Raw genomic sequence first — 27,701 nt, 5'->3', positions numbered from 1 at the left:
CGTTCTGTTAGTTGAAGCACCATTAACTAGAGTCACATCGTTGATAAAACTTATTGTTTTAATTTTAAATTTACTACATATACAAATAATTTTTTGACGTTATAATATAAAACAGCGTATAAAACTCGTGCATCGCACGAGTAAGCGTCTAGTTAACTATACACAATAATTCATAGTATAATTTTTAATTTTGACTAATGCAATTTATACTATTCAACAACAAATATTCATAAATTTAAATTGATAAAATATATAAAAACTGAACATTAATTCAACATTAATAAAAATAAAAGTATACATTTGCAAATGTTCAGGAACAAAGCTGCACGTAGGCTGGACAGGGCCGCGACCTGACTCGGTAAAAGAAAAACAATATTTTTATTGAGGAAATTACTTGTATACCCTTAAGACAAAAAACCCTAAAATCCATCGAATTCTCTTCTCCTTGTCGACACCCATCGTCATTGATTCTTCTTTCTTAGTCTCGCATCTTTCCTCACTACACCACCCCACTTTTGTTGGTTCTCTTTCACCATCTCACCTCGTGGCGTCATTGGATCTTCCTGTCTCATGCGTCTATCCTCAATCTATTGCTGATTGTCGTTGATTCACTTCAAGTTCGACAACAGGTTAGGTTCTTGATTTGATTTGATTTATTGTGAGGTTATTAATTTGTGATTGTGAGGACATTGATTTATGAATTCAGCTTATGTGGTTCTTTGATTGTGAGGATAAAGTTATGGATTCTGATTGCGTTGTCTTGTTTTTTTTTGCGAGCAAAATTAAAATTGATTCTTGATTTATTGTTGTTAATCTTTAGGTTTTTGAATATTGATTTTTTGTTTGTTGATTTCTTTATTCATTGATTTCTCTACTGTGTTAGTATTGATTTCTTGAACTTATGTCATTTTACCAGGTAGCCGAACTTATGTCATTTTAAATCGCACTCAACTCATAATGCATCATTTTATGATATTTTAAGTTTGTAGTTTTAATTTTTGATGATCAAATATTTGCTTATTACAATTCAATATTTTTATTTAACTTAAAAATTATAATTTTTATATTACCCACCAAATTTTTTAGTCTAACTCCATCACATTTGTTTTTTACACAACTCTATTACCGTTGTCAACATCTTTTGTCACCTATTGAGGTCGCATCGAGTTATTAGTTTCAACAGTTGCACCATAAGATACTTGATTATGGATGCCAATTAGACTCATCTAACAAACACCGTAAATGATATCCATGATAAGTAAGATAAAATCTCACTCTATACATATAAATAAAGATTGTTACTGTATACTTATCTGAATACAATATTTTTTTTAAACTATAGATTTTAAAAATGTATTATAATACCATACATTTTGCTATCTATTCCACCCCGTTCGATAAGAGATCCTCTAAATTTTTCTTGATTTTTACCTCCTAACCCTTAACTAATTTTACTATTTTTTTCTCTCAAATTCCAAGTATCGTCTTTTACTCATTTTAACATTGAGAAAAATGAATATACATTGATGTAAAATAATTTTACACCGTTAACCAATATCAAATATGTTTTCTGTGACGTCATACCACTTCACCTCTCATTTCTTAACATGACATGACAAATTAATAAATTTTTATTAAATAATTATTTAAAAATATTTTACAACTCTTTAAAATTCCACATTTCTCTCTTAATTTTTTTCCACCTTCTCTCATCCTATTCACATAAATCAACATCTATCTTTCTATATTTATCAACAACTATACCACCACTACTAACCCCACCTTACTAGATTCAAACCAGTTGACCAGAAATGTTAAAGTCTCACATAAATAATAAACAACAATAATAATTTAAATTGCTCTATCTAAATTCATCATCACACAAATAAACAAAAAATAAAAATAAAAGAAATAACTTTTTTTTGACAAAAAAGAAATAAATTTTTATAAATAACGTTAACCACATAATCTTCTTCTCTTACCACTTGAACAAAGTACACACACACAGTCACACGTGTGAAAGCTTCAGCCGCCAAGCCAAGCCAAGCCAAACAAGCCGAAGCTTATTTGTAATAATCAATGGCAAAAATAACGGTTTGTAGAAGAAACCACAGTCGTCCGATTCATCCATTCATTCTCTCTCTTGATTCCATTTCTTCGTCTTCGTCTTCTTCTCAACGCAACGCTTTCTCTCTTATCCATCATCGCACTCTTCTTTTCAAGGTTTATTCTTAATTTTCCAATTTTTCTCCTAATTATTTTCATTATTATTTTTCTTATTAATTTCATTTTATTCGATTAATTCCACAGATTAAACTTCTTGTTTCACTCTCAAGTTGCTAAATTAACAAATTTATAGGTAATTATTTTTATTTTTAATTTAGGGTTTCATTGCTCCAAATCCTTAGAGTCAAAATTTATTGTCCAAGTCTTGATTTTGTATTTTATTTTTTTTATTGTCAATTATTCGTTGTAATTGTAATTTTAAATTTAAATTTCGTATTTGAGTTTTTTTTTTTTTTTTAAAAATCTTCTTATGGTAGTATTATTGAGTAATGATTTTGTTTCATATGGTTATTCACTTATTTGAATGTTTGAATAGTGCTGTTTTGACTTTTGAGTTGAAATTGTTAATGAATTATAATTTACTTGGTTAATTTTTTCTCTAATAGTACTTATACTTATTACTGTGGAAACGTGTGATTAAAAGGAATATTTTTAAGTTTATGTTTAATTTTTGATGTGTATGAGGGATTTGGTTTTTGATGTGTATGTTTAAGTACTTATAGCTATAAATGTAGAAACTTTCTTTTGTTTTTGTTTTGTTTTCTTTTAGCCTTGTAACAAAAAAAAAAAATAATAATGTAGAAACTTTATCGACGGGGTTTGGTTTAGGAGAAGGGGTTAGACTCCCACAACATGATGAATCAATGTTTGAATTTCAGCTGGTATATGAGGGATCCACATTTAGTGCTCGACACGTCTTGAATAGGATTACAGATGGACGGAATCTATGGGAAACTAAAAGTAAAAGAAATAAATTTAGAAACTTTTTTAAATGGTTGCATGTATGTATGATGAAATTGTTTATTTTTTATGTTGGTTTTTTTATCTTTCATACGTATGGGATGTTAAAATAACTGATAACTGGATTTCATTGCTTCTGTTTAGAGACACTCACAAATGTTGTGCGTTTAACCCGAAAATAGAAATACAATCAATTGGGTTGTTGTTGTTTACTGTTGTCTGATGTAAGCTCTGTGATCTACTTGATCAGACCTTTAGTGAAGCTATTATATTTGTTAAAGAATGAAGATACAATTTGTGTAGTGAAAGTCATATTCAACTTATCTGGACATTGGAACTTGGATTTGAAATTTTAGGGTAGCATTGACATTGTTTTTGTACGGTGCTTGGCAGGTTGCATATGTATCAAAGATTTTCGTTGGAAGTGAAGAAGATATTGTTTTTCTTCATATTTGTGTAATGTTCTGTTGAAACGTTATTGCCTCGTGTCAATGGCTGCTGATCAGAGGAGGAAACGAGTAAATGGGGCAAGCATTGTCGGTTATGGTTCTAAAGAGCAACACAGAACTAAAAGAATGAATCCGGGTCTAGTTCAAAATGGCATGAGATCCCACATCTCTGTTGAATGGGATAACAACCGGAAAACAGTTGTTGCCAAGCGGGAACAAATTGGTATCAGTTGGAGACAAATGAAACCGTTTGTCAATTATGTTTCTAAAGATCATAAAGTCTTAGCAGACGTGTTTACAGTGCCTCAAGAAATTTTTGACTTGGATAATTTAAGTGAAGTGCTTTCGTGTGAGGTAGATAGAATAGTGGTCACAGACTGTTGTTTGCAAGCTCAATTTTTTTATTTGGTCCTGGATTTATGCCTAAACCATCTCTTATAAAACTTTCGGAAATTGGCAGGTTTGGACTACCCATCTTTCAGAAAATGAGAGAAACCTTCTTATGAATTTTCTCCCTCAAGGCATAGAGCCACATAAAGTCGTGGAAGATTTGCTAGCTGGGACTGACTTTGACTTTGGAAACCCCTTTTTGAATTGGCAAGATATCATTCCTTTATTTTTCTCATTATGGACATTGTGTGCTTACTACTCTTGATGTGACTATTTCTTATATTAGATTACTGCTAAGTAGTTATTGATTTCATGTTGTGTTGAGTTAACTGCTCGTGATTAGCTTTTGGGTTGAGTTGGAAAGCATTACTAATTGCATTTATTGATCACCCACTAATTCTGCTGCATAATATTGGAAATTCAATCTTGTTTTAATCATATCTTACAACCCATTGACCAGTTATCTAGTCCTCTTTTTGTTGCATATAAAAATTTCTCGACTTCCTAACATGAAGGAAGGGCCTAATTTGGTTGAAATCTCAACTGTTCATTTTCTTAGTTTCTATTCTTGCAAATTACGGCTTATGTTTATTTATCTACTAGTTATATGCTCCTCTGGATTATGATTACCTATCAATATTTTATGTTATGGTTATATCATATCTCAATCTCAGCAATAGTCTTTTCTTTCGCCTTTAGTGTTATCAAAGCATTATCGAAAACGCATCATAATTTGCACAGTTTGCTGATTATTCTTTGAAATCTTATCTTTATCAGAATCATAAATGTATTTATATAATTTATACAATTGCAGGGGTGCTTCAGTTTGTTCCGGCAATCTTCATCCAGATATAATTGTTGACCGTGAACAGCATCTGAAGTCTGAGAAGAGAGCATACTACACACAGTTGCATAATTATCATAATGAGTAAGCACTGTACATCCCCAACTTGTATATTTTTTGCATTGTACTTACAATGTAGTATTGTCATTGTTAAGAACCTTTCTTTTGGTATATGGAAAGAATTCCCAAAATTAGGCATAATTGAATAAACAAGAGAATGTTTTTAACTAGAATAAATATTGATCAACAAAGTTGAGACAAGAAGAATTCGAAAGGTATACAATGAAGATGATAACCTTGCACTCAAGGCTACCCCAAAGGATCACTCTCATTTCCTACTAGATAATTCTCTAGTCACAATTTAATTATTCAAAACTATCTTTCCCCTCTACCAATTGAGGGCTATTTAAAGACTTCCTAAGAATAACCAAATTAACAACCTTAACAACTACCTAACAAACTGTTAAGAGGCAGAATATACACGGGATAAATAGGGATAAGAGTGAATATGAATTCTGCACTCTTCATTGATAGCCTGCTGTTATTAACTCCAACAGGGTAGTTACTCAAGTTACAAACTGCCTTACAGTTACAGACAAACACAGAAACAAACATAAATAACCACGCCTCTATGAATTCGAGAGCCTAGTCTCTCCCAAACCACACCAAATGACACCTGATGTTTAATATCAGTCATCCTTATTTTATTTAAACACAACACATACTAATATTTACAATTGGGCCTAATTAAATTTGGGACGGCGCCTGACATATACATGTTTAATAGGCGGCTTACTAACACAAACATATCAACTTGCTAACTCTTAACTACTCTAATTATCCAATATTTTTATATCATAATAACAGCCATTGTTTTATTTTGCAGTATGATAGGATTTCTATCTAAGCTGAAGGAGAGGTGGCAAAGCTGCAGAGATCCAGAAAAGGAACTTTTGCAGAAGATGTGGAGGTTGTACCCTGGACGACTTGCAATCTACATAGTGTGCACAACACATAAATTTTTTAGGACAGGGCATATTCAATAATTCTTTTCATTAAAATGATGCCTTTACTTTGTTCTTCCACTACTTGCACTTCTTCAATATAAATGAAAGCTAACCGTTATACAAGCTAGGGAGAACACAACTGGGATATATGATAGACACCATATGATTAATTTTGTTGATATTTTGGTATGTCATATTAGGGAGCGGTTATGGTGCATAGATGAATTCCTGATGCACCATGCATAAATAACACACAAAACCATTCCACAACAAAATGGTTTTGGATTACAACCCTCTGAAACCATTCCACAGTAAAAATGGTTTTGGCATGATTAAATACATCTAATGTGAAACCATTCCACAGAAAAAATGGTTTTGGCATGATTTTAGTTTAAAACTAACTACGAAGCAATTTGATGACGTTCAGGGGTTGCTGTTGTTGATTTGGGGGTGGGAAATGGTGCGTTTGGAGATTTGTTAGATTCAATTTGATGGTGGAGATTTGTTTATGCACCATGCATAATTTATTCCTTATGCATAATAACTCATGCCGTCATATTACTTCAAATCTGAGACAGTGAAATCCTAGAAATATTATCTCTGATGTCTCTGATCAAATGGGACTTTTCCATTACGTTTTCTGCTTGACTACTATCTCAATAAGTTGATAATGAGTCTGCTAAAGTGCATTGCATATTTCTACTGATAGAAACCTATATAACTGTTTAAACGTAAGTATATACTTTCTTTCAATTTTGGTATTAAACTGTTTCTCAGTTCTAAAAATAAAAATATGTAGTTATTGCTAGTATATAAGAAATTATGTTATAGCAATGCAAGCAATGCACAAACTTAATTGACGTTGACTATTGAAATTGAATTAGGTTCTGCAAATTTAACTTGAATTTTAGTGGCAGTCGTTAATGTCATATGTTGTTTGGGTTGTGCAGACCAAAGCATGCTCAGAAGAGAATGCCCTTAAATGTGAATGCATCTAAAGTTTATGATCATGATGGGAATGTCACAGTGACATCTGAGTCATGTTCGTGGGATACAGAGGAGAAAACATGTAGTAGTGACTACCTAATTTCTTCATTGAGAAAGGATGATAAACTTCAGAGAAAGTAAGTAGTGATTTTGTAACCTGCAAGATTATTTATTTATAGTTTCTTAGTCAGCTATATCGTTGAGGGTTAAACTATGAACCTGGTGAAATTTACATGTTTTTGTCATCATAGTTGTTTTTAGTTTCTCATTACTTTTATTTCAAATATCTCAAGCAGTGGTAAAAATCTTTCTGGTGAAGCCGTGATATAGAAATTCGAGATATCTATACTTGGATAAAGATTGCTTAATAAGATTAGTAGAATTTTTGCTTATATAATTGAACTTTGCAGGGGAAAACTTTCCACTTTTTCAAGTTGGTTCCCGAAACTCTCACCTCTGAAGATCTTGAAACTGGTTACTGTGGTCAATTAAAATTTTTTTGCTGTGATAACTTGGTTTACATGGCAGGCATAATGTAATCTTGGCCGAATTTATATTTCTTGTTGAATGTCTTTTTTCGTGTTATTTTGATTTATATCTCGTTCTTGGTGCTTAACTGTGTTATAAACTATATTTCTCTTGCATACTATAATCAACATTTAACTTTTTAATGTTTAATATTACTGTTAATGAAATAATTTTTGGCAGGGTGGTTGAAAAAGGCATCGTGAAATGTAAATCCAGAAATTTGATGCTTGCTTCAGATGGTATGCACATTAAGGGAGGAAAGCCCAAGAAAGCAGACAAAGTACTCAAGCGTAACATTCATTTTATCGATGGCGACAAATACATGTCATGTATCAAGGTCAGGCATTCCCCCTTGTATCTGAGTAATTCTGAATTGGCTGGGAGAAATATTATGGCAGAGTTTGCAAAAAAAAATAAAAGTATGGTAGCTGGAACTGATATCCGTGGTAGTAATTATAGAGGGATAATGGTTGATTCTCAATAATTGGAAATTAATGTTGAAAAATAGAAATATTTTGCTAGACTTCAGCTGACATATTGGAGAGTCAGCCCTGAAATGAAACCACTACATATATGGATTTATATAACCAGATAACTAGTGTTTTAAAAAAATTCATTTTCCTTCTAGGCCATAGGCTATTATAATACCCTCATGTTTATATAAATTTAATGAGAAAAACAGAAAATTTCTGTGTTCTATGGCATCTCCGTGATCATGTGAGTGATCTTCTACGTGACAATGGTACGCTGATATAACTGATACTAGGGTTTCCCGTACTTTGAATGCTACGCCGATAAAAACATCCCGAGTATTTATTTATTTTTGACCAAAAAACATCATTAGTATTTATTCACTGAAATTTCACCAGATTTTGATAAAACAATATTGTTTTCACCAGTTCTTCCATCTAAGCACATAACTTGAACTTGTTAAGAATATGAAGCAGTCTGGTAAAATCTTTAATATTTTGCTAGGGCATTTGCTAATTGTTTCCTTTATGCATATCAGATTAGCAGGCAGCAGCATGAACTTGTTAAGAATATGAAGCAGTCTGGTAAAAGCATCCAATCTAAGTCTCTTAACCGTGTTTTGGGCAACCTCAATAACATTCATGTCCAGCCATACAAAGTGTTTGTCAAAGAAGAACAGAAGAAATTGCACGAGCATTGGTTAGTGAGATTTTCAGCGCTATCTTTTTGTTATATTGTTATCATTGAACACTTTACGTTCTTAAACTTATCATCATCATTGCTCATTCATATTTTATTTTTGTAGGTTGCAATTGGTGATCAAAGACCTCCCTGTGGCATATGCGAACTGGATGCAGAGACAGATACAAAGAGATGCAATGAGGAATTCTTTGGTGGAAGAGATGAAGGGCAAATCAGCTCCAATCTTTGAGGTTTGTAGTGGCGTTTCCTTCTGACAGTCCTTCATAATTTCCTAGGATTGAATTGCATACCCTTAATCTGTTTCTCGAATTCCTAAAAGATCCTTGCTCACATAATAATAGGCATTTTCTCATAATGGTTCTGTTAAAACATCTCATATTATATTTTGTCCTTCAGGAAGAGGGTAATGTGAGCTTGGGGAGGGAGCTTCAGGATCAGGACGAGGCCATGAGCTTGGGGGGCGAACCTAGGGATCAGAATGAGGATAATCTAAGCCCCGCAGAGGATCAGAATGACGATGTGTGCCCAGGGCGCGAACTTCATGATCAAGATGAGGATAATATAGGCCCAATAGAGGATCAGAATGAAGATGTGAGCTCAAGGAGCGAACTTCAGGATCATGATAAGGATAATATGAGCCCAATAGAGGATCAGAATGAAGATGTGAGCTCAGGGACCGAACTTCAGGATCAAGATAAGGATAATATAAGCCCAATAGAGGATCAGAATGAAGATGTGAGCTTAGGGAGCGAACTTCAAGATCAAGATAAGTATAACATAGGCCCAATAGAGGATCAGAATGAAGATGTGAGCTCAGGGAGCGAACTTCAAGATCAAGATGAGGATAACATAGGCCCATTAGAGAATCAGAATGAAGATGTGAGCTCAGGGAGCGGACTTCAGGATCAAGATGAGCATAACATGAGCTTGGGGGATGAGTTTCAGAATGTGGTGGAGGATGTAAGTGGTCTAAATGATCAATCTAACTTGAAAGTTTATGAGGATTCTGTTGTTAGGGCTCCAGAGATCCGGCCCTCACATAATTCTTTCTCTAGTTGTGATTGTGACGATGGTTTCAATCGAATGAAAGCGGATTCAGAAAAGAATATTGTTTTAACAAAATCGGATGATACCTCACCGGATAAAGACAAGTATCCAAAGAATATGAACACTCAGGATGTTTCTACTGATGAAGGAGTGCCTTTCACTTCTGGAAGTGATGTCTGGCAATCAGTTGAAATGCCACATTCATACTATGACACTGCTGTGACTCACAAGTACACAGCCAATCGATTATCACTCTCTAACTCTCAAGTGAACGAAGATCATTTAAACCATGTGATCGATCTTGAAGCTGATGATTTGCATCAAGAAGAGACAGGTAAAGAGTTGTTACATGAGCATTTGGACAATGGGACCTCCTTCAGTTCTTACGAAAGCCAGGATCGAGGTGCCTTAATTCACTCTCTATTCAATGGAGAAGGGTTGTTACCATATCATGAACAAAAAGGAGCCCCGTTGGATTTCCAGACTTCAAACAATGTTATGATGAGCGATGGTCAATGTTCTGGTCATTTCAAGGAGCCCTTGCAAATGTCGTTGACATTGGACCCGGGACAGAGTAGAGCTACTGAGGTTTACATGCCAGATAGTATGTCACAGAATATTCATTCCAATGCAGGAGGAAGGTACTTAATCCCCAGCCAAGATCCATTCATCCCCCGGCAAGATCCATTCATCCCTCGGCAAGATCCATTCATTCCTAGGCCAGATTCATTGGCTGCAGTAAATGTAACTGATTGGGCTGCTAATACTGGTTACATGGCAGCGCCATCCCAATCTCACTTGAATACCGGTAATTTTATTGGTCATCATTGGCCCCCATCTAACCACCAAGTTCGCGGTGGCTGGAATGGACCTGTTGGCAGCAGTCTTTCAAGTCAAAGTGTTGGCACCGGAGCTAACACTGATCAAGGCTTATTTAATATCCTATCACAGCATAACCAATTACGTCCTGGTAGCTCTTATGATTCAATCAGAAATCCTGACCAGTTTCTTGCACCAAGAACTTTTGGAGTAGATGCAGGCACTATCAGGATGAATCCTGCAGCTGCTTTACCACCGCAGGCTTCCAATCCATTAGATTACTTCACTGGACGCGAGGCGGCGTCTAGTGGACTGGTGCCTGATGACATGACATGGGTGAATTTGCAACATCCGAATTCTGCATTACATGATCCAATGGGAAAGCCGTATATAAGGTCGTCATGGAACCGGTAATGAATGCAAAATTTTCGCATTATGCGAAACCCGGGTATTACATACCCTTAGATGAGAAGGTTTCTGTACATACCTATACCAACAACACCATGTACAAATCTATCTAGATATTAGATAGGAAGGAAAGAAGCCAAGAGAAGGGATTAAGATAAGCTTCAAGAATTTCAGGTTGTTAGTCAATTACATATTTTATTCTTATTTTTTTATTTATTTTCCCTGTTTTCAGAGAGACATTCCTTAATAATTTTGGAAGTTAAGAAATTCTGGAGGCCGGTGCCTCTATTTTGAGTTATCTTTATTTTTCCGAAAATTCGACTTTAGTTGTGATTGATGGTATTGGTAGCAACGAAATTGAGTTTTAGAACTTTTGGCATTTTATCAATGACATGTTATCAAAGTTTTCTCAATTAGATTTCAGATGTTCTTTAATTTTGATTTAAATTTCACGTATGTCATTTGTTTTTAAAGTTGGTCATTTAATTTAACAAGTATGTGAATTGGCTTTTTGTTAGGATTTTCTCTTTATCTATTTAATTAGGAAAATGCTTGTTTGTACGAAATAGTCAATGCAAGAAAAGTGAGAATGATGTGGCACTTAACGATTTTTTGGTTCCCATTGAATTTCGGCTCCCATCTTTAACGCAAGAAATTGGGAAAACAAGTAACTCCTTCTCTCTGCCGATACAACATATCAAAATTATTCTGAGTAGTTCCATAATTGTGAGATATCAATTTCATGTTTCTGGAATTTCACTCTTAACAATCTATCCATTTATTTTATTTTATTTTGATTTTCTGGTTTCAATATCTACCTGTTAAAGCTTTCAAGTGTGGAGCTTCACTCAAAAGACAAACTCCTTGCTTGGTCTTGTTGTCTTCGTTTGTGGAGAAGGGAGATACTGTAGACTTTCTCAACGATGCAATTTTGAATTCTGGTGACCAATTTCCCCGGTGGAGACGGAATCTGACACTATGATTGTTGAACAAGTAAAAGAGAGATGCTGAAATTAGTGATTCATAATGCAAAATTTTGCTGAAATTATTGATTCATATACAACTTACAGAAATAGTAGAGAAGATTATGTGTGGAAGTTTAAGAATTGTGTGGAAGCTTAAGAATTGGTGGGGCGGTTTCTTACTTTCTTTTCAAGGAGTAACTTTTATTTTATTTTATTTATTATTTACAAAAACCTAAAAAGCATGATTTAGTAATTATGTGGGACAGGGCGCGTGCAAGTTGCAACTCACGCATTCTTGCATTTCGTTTGTTGACCGTCCATACCAAATAGCAGTGCTGATTTAATTAACTTTTTTTTTTATATATTAATCTATTTCATTAACTTTCTTTATTCTCAAGGGTTTAACTTCACACTATTTAATACTTAAAAGGTTAACTCGAGTCACAAATTAAATGGTTTAACATTTAGTTACTTGGTAAAAATTAAAACTGTATTCACTTGGAGGTTCAATTAGATTCAAAAGTAGTGGTGTGTAGTTTACAAGAAGGAAAATTAGGCAGTGCTGCTGGTTGGAGTTTAATTAAGAAGATTAAAGAATTGTTGAACTACTCGTGGAATGTTAAGATTATTCATGTATATCGAGAAGCAAATCGGTGTGCGGATATTTTAGCGAATATAGGTTGTATGTCCCTCGTGGACTCGATAGTTTATGATCATCCTCCTCCAGAGTTGATTCAGGTTCTTGCTGATGATTGTCGGGGTGTATCTTTCCCCCGTTTAATCACCCTGTAATTTTCTTTTAGTTGGGCTTAGGCCCCTTTTATTACAAAAAAAAAAAAAAAGAAAATTAAAACTGTATTTTTTTTTTGGTAAGGAAAAATTAAAACTGTATTGTTTTACTTAAAATGTTAAAGTTTTAAAATATAAATGACGAATTTAATACCTCAAATGAAAGACACTTTAATATATATATATATATATATATATATATATATATATATATGAGGGTTGCTAACTTACTTCCACCTAAAAACATGTGGGAGTAAGTTAGCAAGCCTACTCCCACTTGTTTTTTTTTTTACCAAAAATCCAATTTTTTTTAAAAATGACTACTTTAAATAAAGGAGATTGTGGTAAATTTGAACAAATTTGTTTTTTTAAAATAAAACAAAATTACGAAATTGTTTCTAGACATGTTAGTTTGTACCATGTTAGTTTGAAAATCTAATCTGAAACCTTATTTTCTACTCGTCTTTGTTTTATAGCTTTATCATTTTATTTACTGGATTTTTTTTCCCAATACAATGTTGGTTAATTAATTTTTCATTTTTCCATTTTGGTGAAATTAGTATAAGCAAGTTAACGCAGGATTTGGTGGACGTGGTAGCTTCTATAAACATGCTAACACAAGATTTTGTGTATGTCACCAAGCATTAACAATGGCAGAAACAACATTGTTGTAATGTTGTTAATGTGAGGAGATACCTTTGAAAAAAATCAGAAAGGAGCATGTGGTGGAAGATGGTGATGATATTTACTAAAAATAAGGAATTGTATGTGACACATTTACTAAAATTAAGGAAACATATGTTCCTAATATTTTGTTTAAAAAATAGAATGAAATAGAATTTACAAATTTATCTTTTTATTTAAAACATATCTTAATAGATTGAATTGGTTTTTTGGTCGATATATAGTGGAAGTAGGCTTGCTAACTTACTCCCACATGTTTTTAGGTGTGAGTAAGTTAGCAACTCCAACTAGTTTGATACCAAATGTTATGAAACGAACTAAGTAAGGATGAAGAAAAGAAATAGCATATTGTATTAAACGATAAGCAAGGATTGTAGATCCGGAATCTCCAACCAAGATGAACGGTTAGAGAAAACGATCACACAATCATACATGTGCAAAATAAGAGAGTTTTGAGGGAGAATAAGTTACAACTTTACTCAAATTACACATAACCAACAAAAATACCCCTAACACTTATTATATAGCTGTTAATTTCTTCACAAGTCCTTCAACATGCAATTGGGCCTGTGTGACCTCACTCCTTTGCGTGGCCCAATCATATCCGTGTTATTGCTAACGGTATTGCTTTCATGCGTACTCCCTCTAGTCTTGTATATAAGCAAAAAAAAAAAAAACACATTTTAAGAAAGTGGATAAAATGCATTGAATCATGAGAAAAAACTACCACATTTCCACTTTTATCCTTATCTTTTGTTGAAAACTGTGAAAACGCTGTAATCATTAAGGGTAAACATGAAATATTGATAATAAACATAATAAATGTGGTAGACTTTTGCTTATATTTGAGACTTTCAATTTTTTTTGTTTTGTTGCTTATATTCGAGACAAGAGGGAGTACTTTGTAGTCCTCCATCTGATTTGCTGACTCACAAGCTTCTAGAATACCCTCACTAATTGTCTTCATTACATGTTACACATATCAATAACGTTTTAACCGATATAAATTTTATAAAATTCACCGTTGGATTGAAAGTTTATATCATATAGATTATCTCTGTAAAATTTCATACAAATCCAAAATCATTTGATATGCTATTGAGATACATCAAAATTAACAGTTTGTGTCTTTTTTATATGTCGTTAATCTTTATGTGTCGCAAGATAATTATTATTAATTAGGAAAACTATAAATTCGAATAAATTATTAAATTAGGAAAAAAATAAAATTAATTATTTTATTTTAATTTCAATCGATAATTGTTATTAATATATAATCACAAAAACAAAAAAAATAAAAGAAAATAAGAATATGAAATAAAAGTGGTGTGGTAGGGTGTTGAATTTTATTAAACAAAAATATTGTAGTGAACAAAAGTTGAATGAATATTGAATTATTAGATGGAAGAGAGAGAGGATAATGTGGAGTATAAAAAAGGAAAAAGGTGGGTGTTGAATTATCAAACCATTATATGGACAATGTAAACAAAAATAATCTCTATGAGTAAATATATTTATTTTATTGTTTACTATTTTTTGGCTCATGTGTGATAAGTTTCTGGATCCGTCTAACATTTATGCATGGTTTGTCTTAGAAGGCAGCTTATTATTGTTTCTAAAATATCAAAAAAACACTATCAAACATTAATCAATCTATTTTAAGAATATAAAAATAACTTTGAATAAATCAAACCATATTTTCTTTTGCATGTGGTGAGGCATCTTTTGTTCATTTTCCGCAAAGCAAGAATCTAATTCCATGATGTGTTGTTTGTTGTAACTTGTTTGTGAATAACCACTTTATTTCATTCAAGTTACATAGATCCTATATCTTAAGCATATAATTCTATACCTTAAGCTATATCATTAATTCATCTTTCACATTTTGAGACAAATCATTGGAGTTGAAAGAAAAATGGAACATTCAAATTTTGAAGAAGTTGCCAAAAAAAGTGCAGAAGACAGAAATAAAGAAGTGATTCGAATAGAACGTGAATCCGTCATACCAATTTTGAAACCTAAGCTCTTCATGACATTGGCCAATCTTATTAGTATGTCTCTGATCTATACTTCTTTTTTTCCTCTAGATATTACATTTTGCAAGCACAAACACATTCACAGAATCTGGACACGACACCGGCATGTCAATACCGGTAATAATTTGACAAAAATTAATTTATGTAATGTTTGTGTCGGTGTCGAATACTGACATGTTGGATATTACACATTGGCACATGCAAGTAAACCAAATATGACATTATTGAATATAATCACATATACCAATGTCGTGTCGGTGTCAGATAGGATATATACCTTTGATAAGAAGTGTCTATGCTACTGAGAATTTTACTCATTCCATCTCAAAATATATGTCAATTTAGCACATTAAACACAAATTAAGAAATACTATAGTTTTGTCCCTGTGACCATAGCTAACTCGTTGGTAGGAACATTGCATGTAATATGTAGGAACCGGAGTTCGAACCCTCGTACTCTCATTATTTCATCCTACAAAATGAAATTCTAGTTACTAGCCTACTTGACAACAAAAAAAAAATCTAGTTAATTTTGTGTGGAAAAAAAAATTATAACAAAAACATTGTATCAATCAAATATATTTTCAATAAATTGGTAACAGAAGTAGAAATATATTTCAGAGCATAGTTCTGATCGAGCAGAGTTTTTGAAGCTTTGCAAGAGAATAGAGTATACAATTAGAGCTTGGTACCTTCTACAGTTTGAGGATATGATGGTATGTATTATTTTCTTTACCATATATAGCTAGAAAAATATGTTTGGAATTAATCACTTGATGAATTTTTGTGTCTACAGCAACTATATTCACTGTTTGATCCTGTTTCTGGGGCCCAAAAGTTGGAACAACAAGGCTTAACTTCTCATGAAATTGATGTACTTGAACAAAACTTCTTGAGATACCTTTTTGAGGTATATTTGAGATACTTCTATAGTTTATTTAATGAATTCAATTTGTATGCATAACCATTGTAAAATTTATTTACAGGGTTAAATATGCTTTCAGTCCCTATAAAATTACCAAATTTATTTTAGAATCTGACATGTTTTGGTCCATACAAATTATCCACGTAGTTTTAGTTCCGGTTAATTATTTTTCAAAATTTTAAAAATTGTTGAGTACTTATGATTGACAAAACCATAAGTACTCAAAGAATTATTTGATTAAATGTACGTTAATGATTACATGAACAAAATGTTGAGAGCTTGATTGAAAGAAAAAAATCATTATTGAAGGCTTTAAGATCATTTGATTCTTTACTTAGGTCATGAAAAAGAGCAACTTCAAGATTGCAACTGATGATGAAATTAATGTTGCACTTTCTGGACAATATCTTCTGAATCTTCCCATTACTGTTAATGAATCTAAGGTTTGCAATTTTTTTAATTTTTTTTTATGTTTTGTTATGTAATATTAATGTAAGGTAATTTGATGCTTGATTAATGTGCTTTTATAAGTTGCTAATATTTGTGTTTTCTATTTTTGTTGAATGTAGCTTGACAATAAGCTTTTGAAAAAATATTTTGAAGCACATCCGTTTAATGACCTTCCAGATTTCCATGATAAGGTAATACTTTAAATCTAATCTAATATTAGGAATGCTAAGGATTTTTTGGTGCCAGTGTTCATTAACTCTTTGTTTTAGGAACTTAGTTTTTTCAATACATAGTTTTTATTATTCTTAACACTCTCACATTAGATAAAATAAACTTGATCATAAATTTATAAGAAGAGATAATTCTTACCTTATAAGTCAATTTTATAAGGATTGAGTTACACTCAATCCATATTTTATTGTGGTATCAGAGTTTGTCTAAGACCTGCTGGACCACATGACTACCATCGGATCACTCAGATCATGCTTCAGATGTCCAATCATAAACGTGAGGGGTGTGTTAAGAGTCTCACGTTGAAATAGATAAGATCTGATGATAGTAGTAAATCAATGATGCAAAGTGGAGAAAAAAAAATACACTGAGAGTATCTATAGAGCTAGTTGATCCAAGTTAGATCAACTATAACTAACTTATACATCAAGTCTAACAAACAAATAACTACTCAGACTACTTGAGTAGCTGTTACTTTAGTCTTGATTGTATAAAAATTGTAAAATCTTCAAATATGTCTTTTCTTTATTAGTTTGATACTTGAATATATCTTTTATTAGTTAGTTAATTTATCCTTTAATGTGTTTTTTGTTAGTTAAAATGGACCATGACCATCTCATAAAAGACACACTCAGTGTATTTTTTATTTTATTTTAAAACATTCGAAGATTATAGTGACAATGTCTTTAATATATTTATAGACCAAAATGACTCTCGTTAAAAAACATAAAAGAAAATGGAGATTTACCAATACAAGAGTCACTTGTAGAAATTAGCTAGATCAAGATTAGATGACTCACATTTTGACTTTAGAAAATCGGCCCAAAATACAACGTTGAAATGTGCTTTTTCCGATCAAAATCGAGGAACCAATTTGTTTGACTATAACAACTTCATGAATCTCTAATTACAGGATTAAAAATCCCCCTATTATACAAAGATCCAATCACACACTTGCAACAAAGAATTGCAATATTAAAATGCTTGCTTTCTAGAGTTTCATAAACCTATTCTTCTTGCACATGAAGAACAAAACAAAGACTATACCATTGATAACAGCAAAAAAACAGAACTGGTATCAGATCCTAGTTTGTAGGGTTGAGTTAAGCCTAACTCTCAATTATAAGATGGCATTAGCGCCTCCTTCACGACCCGATGGACAGTCTACTATAAGGTTTCTGATCGGGCCATCCACCATTTATATCTGCGCCCCAAACCCAATAGTGCTGAATGCGAGGGGTGTGGTAAGAAGTCCCACATCGGTTGCGAGATGACCTGAATATATATTTATAAAGTAGAGGCAATCATCACCTTACAAGCCAATTTTGTAGGGTGGAGTTAGACCATTTACTCAATTCTAAAGAGAACTTTATAAATAGGCTTGATGTAATCACTTGTATTAACTTTTCTCACCTGTATCATTTTAAACTCATCAATAAAATACACTTGTATACTTTCTCTCTTCTCCTTCTATGAATAACATGTTTTCTTACAATTAGTAAATTATTATTTTAGTATGTCATATTTCGGCGCGGCATTGGCATTGATCGAACGACGGATTACTTTATAATGGAGAAAGTAGACATGCTCATCGCACGTTTCTGGGCATATCTATTAAAAAAACTCAGGTAATACTATATAATTAACGAACTTTATCGATCTATCTGTCTATCTGTCTATCTATCTGTCTGTGTGTGTATTTGTGTGTGTGTATTATCACTCTAGCAATTGAAAATATATGAAACATTTACATAAACTAAACTTAATATTTGCATAATATGGTGTTTGCAGGTTGGACAAACTGATTTCGAAACGATCAAAAAGACATGGTAAGAAGTTAGATCCAAAGAAGGACGATGACATAAAGTCGGAAGATTGTCAAGATGATGTATACGAACGGATACGTCTTGAAAATATGCCATTGAGGTCTTCCTATTTCTATCTATATGGTTTGTTGTAGTTTCTTTAATTAGTTCATGTTCAATTGGTTCTTCACTTTTCTTTTTTTTTATAAGAAAATAACCAAATATATTGTACACACACTTGTCACTAATGAGAGGTTATTTGTTGTAATTTTCAGTTCTGGTACTTTGCTAAGCAAGACCTTAATTCAAGAACCTACATTTGATAGGATCATTGTTGTTTATAGGTACATCATTTATAGAATACCATATTAGCTTAATTAATTTATCTTCATAAGGTTAATCTTATCTAAGTAATGCTTTAAGTTTAACATAATTGCTTGTTTAGGCGAGCTAGTTCCTATTCAAAACAAGAAAGAGGAATTTTTGTGAAGCATTTCAGAAACATCCCAATGGCTGATATGGAAATAGTTCTTGTGAGTTACTTCAAAAATATTTCTAATGTTTGTGTTGTGTTTACTTTTATTAATTAATATAACACGGTTCTAAATTGTGGTTGCCGTTACGCTACAAACATTGATATTAAGACAAAATACAAAAAATGATGTCTATGCGGCCGCAATATTGCGGTTGCAGAAACCTCTAAATTGTTTATTGTTAAAAAGTACACATCCGTTGAGAAATAATCTGAATAGATGTTTATAAAGCAGAGACAATCCTCATCATATAAGCCGGTTTTGTAAGGTTGTGTTATACCTAACTCTCAATTTTAAGATAGTATCAGAGTCTCCTTCACGGTTTGTTGGACCGTCGGGCCATCGGCCACCATTTATATTCGCACCCCAAACTCAATAGTGTTGGGCGTGAGAGGATGAGTTAACCTAACGCTCAATTCTAAGATATATATTGTGGCAGCAATTTCAATTGCAGACTGCAATTTCGAATTAGGAATTATAGCTATCCTCCGATGAATGATCATAATTAGTTGTTACTTGACAGCCAGAAAAGAAAAATCCTGGATTGACACCAATGGATTGGGTGAAGTTTCTTGGAACTGCTATTGTTGGGTTGGTTAGTTTTCTCAAACACTAAATGAGTTTATTAACCAAAGTGTTCTTGTTTCTTTCCTAACTTTATCTTAACTAATTCATTCATTAAACATGTTTAATTTTTCCTTCATAGGTAGCTGTTCTTAGTTCCCTTCAAGCAGCTACAACTGATTTGAGGGTTATTGGTGCTATTCTCTCTACAATAGGTGGTTATTGTGTTAAAACATATTTCACGTAAGCATGTTAATTATTTGTTGCATTTCAATTGAGAATTGCAATTTCTAATAATCATATTGAAAATTTAGTATTGTGATCATAAGTAGTATCTAAGTATACTTCATCAAGCCATCGGCAACCATCCTTGATACCGATCGGTAAGTAGTTGCTTTAGACCTCTAAATATGTTGGGCCGACCTTGATACTAATTGGTAAGTATTCAAGCACTTGAAGAACCAAACCCATTAAATTACTCCAACGAGCACCCTATACTACTCGATGTGGGACTTGGACTCCCATAATTACCAACTCCATACCAAAACATCGCCTTTGAAGAGCCGCCTACTCGGTGGTTGCACTCTACAACACATTAATCGACTTTTCCAATTAGTCCTTTTGTAAGTATCCCTTTCTGAATAATCGACAAACCACATCTCTATCAGGGAGGAAGAACCAAACCACTTCTCTATTGAACATTTCATACTACTCGATGTGAGACCTAGGCAAATCAAAATACCCAATTCATTATTAATTGCCACATTCAACATGTTTTTGATGTTTTTCTCAAAATATTTTGGGTTCTGCAACTAATTGTGTCTGATGAATCTATTTAACCAACAAAATAACTAGACTTATATTTTCTTTAACTTCTTATATATAGGTTCCAACAAAACTTGGCTGCATATCAGAATATGATAACACAGTCAATGTATGACAAACAACTAGACAGTGGAAAGGGTACACTTCTCCATTTATGTGATGATGTCATTCAACAAGAAGTAAGTGCTAGCTAGATTCATATGATTTGTTCCATTATTACTAGCTAGTACTTATATTTACTATAGCACCGATACAGATGCATTTGACACGACATTGACACGTCAAACACTAGCAATAATTTGAAAAAATGCATTACTTGAATGTAATTAATGTGTCAAATATCGAACACCAGAAACACTTTTGATCAAAGAAGTTTTAGCATTATAGAGGTTCTTTATAATTTGTAAGATTAAAGTAATTTGTGATTAGATTTTTCGCTAAGCAAATTTTGCTCAAGCCAAACATGTAATAAAAACCTCGAACACACCTTCGATCAGAAGTGTTAGTGATTAGATTGTTGGAAAAACAACTTTTGCAAAAAGGTAAACATGTAATTTTTTTTTTGCTGATTTAAAATTCATAATGTGCAGGTGAAAGAGGTAATGATTGCATTCTTTATTCTAATGGAACAGGGAAAAGCTACAAGACAGGTAAATATTTCCTTTTACCTAGCATTTTTTTTGTCAAGTTTCCTAGCATTTAAATTATGAGTTTTTCTATCATGTACAAATTTACATATGTTAAGAAGTTTAAAATTATAAGTTTGTATTGGAATTTGTACGATATGAACTAAGGAACTGGATCAAGGGTGTGAAGAACTAATCAGAGAAGAGTTCAATGAGACATGCAATTTTGATGTAGATGACGCTGTTCACAAACTTGAGAAGTTAGGAATTGTCACTCGGGTGAGTGATATTTCCTTCCATTTTTCTTTTTTTCTTTCAAGTAGTCCGGTAACCAGAATTTCATCCGTGAATATATAAGTAGATAATTCTGAGTTCAAACTCCATACCTACGTATTATAATATTTCTATCAACTGAGTTATGTTTGCAGGGGCAAATGATATTTCCTTGTAATAAAGTGTTCATTGTATATATTCTTAGGATCATGCAAACGAGTGCCCCCGAGCCTCGGCGCACTTGTTAAGCATAAAAAAAAAGGGTGTTGAGAAGATAAATTTTTACATATTTATTTTTAAATGGTTCTCAGAGAACGGGGTATGGTAATCCAAAGTTTCGACGGAGGTAAGTACAGTTTGGCCAAGATTAATCCTACCAGAAATTGAACTCGATTTCTCTCGAACGATTCGTCTTACGGGGAACTTATTAACAACTTGAGTCAATGTTTAGTTACATTTCCCATATTTTTTTGTCAACAATATAATGTTGCATTAAATTCAATTAATATTATATCCAAGACATAGCATTTTGTTTTGAAGATTTTGATTTTTGTTAGTGAATTGAAGTTTTTGTTTGAATACAGGATCCTATAGGACGATATCAATGTGTTGGATTGAAAAGAGCTAATGAGATAATTGGTGTTACCACTGAAGAGCTTGTAATTAAGGCAAAACAAGGAAACATCACTACTCCTTGATGCTTGTTCCATTCAAAAGAACTCCTTGATGCTTGTTGTTTTGTAAAAATAATAATACTTGTTAATATGTATATGTTCATATATAATTTCTTTCATATATAAAACCTTTAAAAACTCAATGAACTCATCAAATGTTCAAATCAGTATTGGACTATTGGTACAAGGAGGATCAACCCTATTTATCATGAAAATATAAGCCATTGGATTAGCTTGCTTATAAGCACTACAACAAAAATTAGTTTAGATGACAACGAATCGAAAACTGCGGCCTAAGCAACAGAGAGGCAGGTTTTCTAAAGCAGAGTATGCCGTTGTTTGCCAAGGTTTTAAATTGCGGCTTGCATTTGCAATTTTGGTTGTAGTATTGCTGATGTGGTAGCCTTCGCAATCGCATCGTACTGCAATTGTGGTGTGATTTTCATTCACATGTACAACTACATCGTAACTGTATCAGAAGCTACATCAGACGATTTCGGTCATGTTTGTTCAAATTTTTTCACCAAAAAATAAAATTTACAAACAGCAATTATAATTTGCATCAAATTAATGAAAAATCTTACTTTTAACAATCTCTGAATTGTGTATTTTAAACACATTTGAATCGGCGTGTTTATGGGAGTAAACTAATACTCTAACAGTGCCGTGACGAAGTTGTGCCATTTTATATATTTTGTGAAATTTCAAAATGATTTCACTCAATGACCGCAAAGGTTCCCTAAGAGTTTTAGCGTTGCTGCATGCTCAAGACCTTAGTTAAGTTAGAAGAGACTCCTATCATCTCATTTTAGTGCTCTTGGGTGTATCTATAAAAATGTGATTTACCAACTCACAAAGTTCAACAGGTACACAAAAACTATACCTCAACAAATATAGTAACACAAATCAATTCTCAATGTATCAAAACAAAACTACCTCAACAAAGATAAAAAAATAAAAATAAAAACAATATTTAACCTCCATACCAAAGATCATTATCACATTCACCCACACACTCCATAATTATTCAAGCAATCCTAACCTTAATAGTTCTTCTATTAGGGTTCTTAGGCTTAGAATGAGGCAATTTCTTCTGAACAGTAACACTAAGCAACCCAGCTTTACACACAGCAGAAACAGCGTAAGTATTAGCATTATGAGGAAGAACAAACTTGCGCATGAAGTTACCAACCTTTCTCTCCATCCTTACATACTTGACACCTTCTTCCCTCCTCCTCTCTCCGCTTATCACAAGGACGTTATCGTCTTCAATCTCAACCTTTATGTCCCTAGATTTCAATCCTGCCATGTCCATATCCAACACGTACGAATCTCGATATTCCTTCAAATTTGCCCTAGTTGCATCATAGTCATCATAGTCATAATCTTCTTCTTCTTCATAGTCATAGTCATAGTCATTGTCGTCTTCTTCTTTGGGTTTGAACAATGTTAGGGCCGTTTGGTTCATCTTTGTTTTCTTCTTCTTCTTCATGGCTGGTTTAGGGTTGGTGTTCTTGAGGGATCGCTTTTTTCCATATTGTGACGAAGAATATGAGGTTTGCGACGAAGAATACTTCGATGAAGAAGATGAGGTTTGCGACGAAGAATACTTCGAGGAAGAATATGAGGTTTGCGACGAAGAATACTTCGATGAAGAAGATGAGGTTACCATCAATGAAAAAATAAAAGTCGTTCCCATTGTTGAAAAGGAATTTTGAGAATAGGTAAACCCTAAACCCTACATAAGAGTTCAACAACAATAAATGAAATTTGGGCCAGAAATTAAAAAATTAAAAAATAAATGAAATTTTCTAGTCACACACCAAAAAAAATCTAGTTACACCCAATTTTCATTAAAATTTAATAATAATAACAAAATTGTCCTTCTATTTCTAAAAACTGTTTTTCATCATTTTATTGTATAAGTCAGTGAATTTATATTATACTTTTTCAATTCTATGACATTTTTTTTTCCATGCGATTTCATGTTTCCATGTGATTTCAATAGTTCGTGAATGTAATATAAGTTAAATGTTTTTACGTGAACTAATGTAATATAAGATCACATACGTGAAAAATAGTCTTTACAACTAATAAAAGTATTATGCCGTTAATTTTTATGTGTCGCATTAGCATGATTTTGGATTTGTCTGAAGTTTTACACAAATGATATATGATATAAACTTTCAATCCAGCGGTGGATTTTATAAAATTTATATCGGTTAAAAAGTTATTGAGAGGTGTAATATTTAGTGTCAAACTAGTTGGTGTCATTTGATCTTAACTTTTATATATATATATATATATATATATATATATATATATATATATATATATATATATATATATATATATATATATATATTGGATTTGGTATAACACACCCACCCATTTTTATGAAGGTGTGCATTAACAGCGTACACCTTAGGGTGTATTTAATCACTTTTTAGTTATTAGTTGCTAAAACACACCTTCTAAAAAATTAGTGGGTGTATTCTAGCAAATGCTTATAGGAGTTGCTAACGTACACCCACTTATTTTTTAGAAGGAGTGTTTTAGCAACATGCACCTCAAGGTGTATGTTACCACTTTTTAGTTATGACTTGCTAATACACACCTTCTAAAAAACAAGTGGGTGTACATTAGCAAAACCCTATATATATATATATATATATATATATATATATATATTTTGTGTCCTGGCCAAGACACTAATCCACGTGTCATGCCAAGTCACTGAACTCATACTATGTCACGGTCTAAAATTATGACATATCTCATTAAGAACTAAAACTTATGAAATTAAATTTTACATGGGCAAAACAGACAGATTTTTTAGGAACTAAAACTCAAATTTGTTCACATTACGGGGACTAAAATCACATATTACCTGATTATTAGTAGTAAATGTTGGCGCGGATGGCTGAAATACAAATAACCGGAGGCGTGTAGTCACTGAACTAAGGAATTATCCCCAAGATATTGCGCAACTCCCCCAGAATACAACCGGTTCTTCTCGGTGATAAGCATACCGAGGCTATCAAGACACGAGAATGTCACAAGGTAGGTAACTCAGACACTTAGTGAAATTATTTTTCTATTTTTGTTCACAAGAAAACCATAGCCATGGAAGTAAAGTTATTTTTCTTCTGTTAAAAAACTGGTTGTAACACACTAATTCCCATTTATATATTGTCAATGAATTAGTCATTATGTAAGCTATTTATTCTCAATTAAAACAATACCATCCCTATTAATTAGCATTAGAAAACGGTAAAAACAGTAAGCACAAGTAAATAGCTACAATTCATTTGAGTTAAAATAGCAATAAAAGAAAAACGTGTGATGCAATTTCAAGACCAAGTCAAGCTAAAGCATAATTAAAATAAAACATGTGAAAATCAGTTGCCTTGCCCCTTTAGTTATTAGTCATTTAAAGAGTTACTCAAATTAAAATTAATTATATAGATCACAATAAAATGTAAAATAGATTTGGACTACAATAAACTTTTGAAATATTCAAAATTTCCAACAGTAAATAATTATTAGAAACAATTTTGTAAAATTGTTACAATTTTTTTTTTTTTAACGGCAAAATGATACTTATATATAAAAAACGAATTGGAAAAAAGTACAAGTGGTACTCAATCCACTTCTAAAGAAAAAGTACAAATAGTACTCCACCCAATCCGAAAAAATCATACCCAAAACTATCTAGCTATACAATCAAAATGATTCGTACACCACTCATAAAACAAGCAAGGTGTACCAATCTTTCCAAGAAACAAGTTTAATTATATCCACCATCTCTTGTAACTCTACAATTCTCCCCAAAAAAATCCTATCATTCCGAGAGCGCCATAAAGTCCAAATGACCGCATGTCAAACCATAAGAACACCTTTTCTACCATGTTTCTTTTTCCAACATAAGCCACTAAAAGTCTCAAATATTGAAAGCATGGAGTGGGGTAAAGCCGTAGAAACCCCAAACCATCTAAATACCTTCGACCACACCGCCCACACCAAAGAGCAAGAAGCAAAAAGATGATTCTCCGATTCCTCGACGAAGTCACACCAAATACAAGATAAAGGCTCGTCCAAAGGAATTACTCCTCGACGAGCTAGATTCACCCGCGTAGGAATCCTTCCCAAAAGAGCTTGCCAAGAAAAAACAATAACCTTTGTCGGTGCCCAACTATCCCACACTTTAGCAATTGTCTCAGATGAACTCAAACCAATCAAAGGAGACAGAATAAAGCGATTATAAAGAAAAAAATATAAAAGGTTAATATATGCAAAACAACATCAAACAACACTTATATTGGTTTGAGAGGTTCAACTTTTTATACCCGCTAAAAATTAGGACGGATTTAGAAAAACTCGAATTTTATAAGTTTGTATTTAGAAATGGTAAAATCCCCCCGCTTCTTCCCATAGCCATGCCTACAACTAACTTCATAAAGAGGTATAATCAATTTCTCCATGATATAAGATGCAAACTAAAAAGTATGAAGCAAACACAATTGAGTCCAAAAATGGAACTCTCCGGAAAACAAAAATGTATGTATAGATTCAGTGTATTATACCCCACACCACTTACTTTACGCGATCCAAACAATTAAATATTATATATTATAATATTCTCTTCGTCCCAAAATATAAGAGCTACTTTGACAAAATGACATTACTCATTTATGTTATTTTGACCATATTTTTTTTAATAATATACAATACAAATATAAATATTAGCATATAAGATCTTGTTTGATTTGTTTTTATGAGTATTTTCAAAATATTAAGTTTTTTTAATCTTTGCTAATAGAGAATTAAAAATATTAGTGATCAAAATTGTACGTTACCATATATACATTATTCAAACTAATACTTATATTTTGGGACGGAGGAAGTAGTATACAATATTATAATCCCAACAAGTTATAGAATACCAAGAAAGCCACACAAGACATAAGCAACCACATGTAAAATCTATATATGCCAAACCTACTTTTTCCTAACTGGATTGTCACCTGTTAAAACTAGACCCTTACCCGTGCGATGCACGGGTGTGATGCGATTGTTTTTATTTTACAATTGCATAAAACTGAAACATTAAATATTATCAAAATAATAATAATAAAATAGATAATCCAATATTCAAAAGATTTATTTTCTAAGGAGAAGTGGTGTGGCATTGTAAGTGAGTGGTTAAATGAAGAAATATTATTGGTTTAAGGATTATGGTTTACTTTACATGAGTAACAGAATAACTATCTAAAATTTATATATACAGGAGTAATATGATATATCTCCGCACAACATATAAATCTATTTCAAAACACACAAATGATTAGATGAAAAGAGATGTGACAAAATCTAAGTCACACAATTGACATATAAATAGTGACAGAATTAGAAAAACTCAAATAAAACAAATAAAATTAAAGGGTACATACCTTTTAAAAATATTCCAAAGGGACATATGTGAAGAGCATCAACCTCACAGTTCAGTTCGTTTGAGTAAGAGATGATGACATAAATCCTAAAATAAAAAATTATAAAAATAAGTATATCAATAAAAAAATAAAAAAAAAAAAGTAAAGGAAAGGAAAGTAAAACAACTATTACATAATTCAATTAAAAAT

At 32.4% G+C, this 27,701-nt stretch overlaps 2 protein-coding genes across 2 annotated transcripts; one reads left to right on the top strand and one right to left on the bottom strand.

The window, feature by feature from the left end:
- Nucleotides 1–1,980: 1,980 nt before the first annotated feature.
- Nucleotides 1,981–22,129, top strand: LOC123908934. The gene is made up of 26 exons (XM_045959677.1): nt 1,981–2,223; nt 2,311–2,359; nt 3,421–3,830; nt 3,937–4,073; nt 4,681–4,794; nt 5,597–5,680; nt 6,668–6,841; nt 7,413–7,569; nt 8,242–8,402; nt 8,509–8,635; nt 8,802–10,682; nt 14,988–15,168; nt 15,775–15,869; nt 15,950–16,063; nt 16,417–16,521; nt 16,648–16,719; nt 18,275–18,387; nt 18,551–18,685; nt 18,840–18,908; nt 19,010–19,097; nt 19,621–19,692; nt 19,804–19,904; nt 20,548–20,665; nt 21,077–21,136; nt 21,281–21,391; nt 21,970–22,129. The coding sequence occupies exons 3-26, from the start codon at nt 3,519–3,521 to the stop codon at nt 22,081–22,083; spliced, it is 4,695 nt and encodes a 1,564-aa protein (XP_045815633.1). The 5' UTR covers nt 1,981–2,223; nt 2,311–2,359; nt 3,421–3,518; the 3' UTR covers nt 22,084–22,129.
- A 957-nt stretch (nt 22,130–23,086) lies between these two features.
- LOC123908924 (17.9 kDa class II heat shock protein-like) lies at nt 23,087–23,551 on the bottom strand. Its single transcript, XM_045959663.1, has one exon. It carries the CDS (start codon nt 23,549–23,551, stop codon nt 23,087–23,089), a length of 465 nt encoding a protein of 154 aa, XP_045815619.1.
- Nucleotides 23,552–27,701: the final 4,150 nt, after the last annotated feature.

This window comes from Trifolium pratense, linkage group LG2 (genome assembly GCF_020283565.1).
Source record: "Trifolium pratense cultivar HEN17-A07 linkage group LG2, ARS_RC_1.1, whole genome shotgun sequence".
NCBI classification, from domain to species: Eukaryota; Viridiplantae; Streptophyta; class Magnoliopsida; order Fabales; family Fabaceae; genus Trifolium; species Trifolium pratense.
The sequence above is the reverse complement of the archived record's forward strand: the minus strand, read 5'-3'. Positions and strand labels throughout refer to the sequence as shown.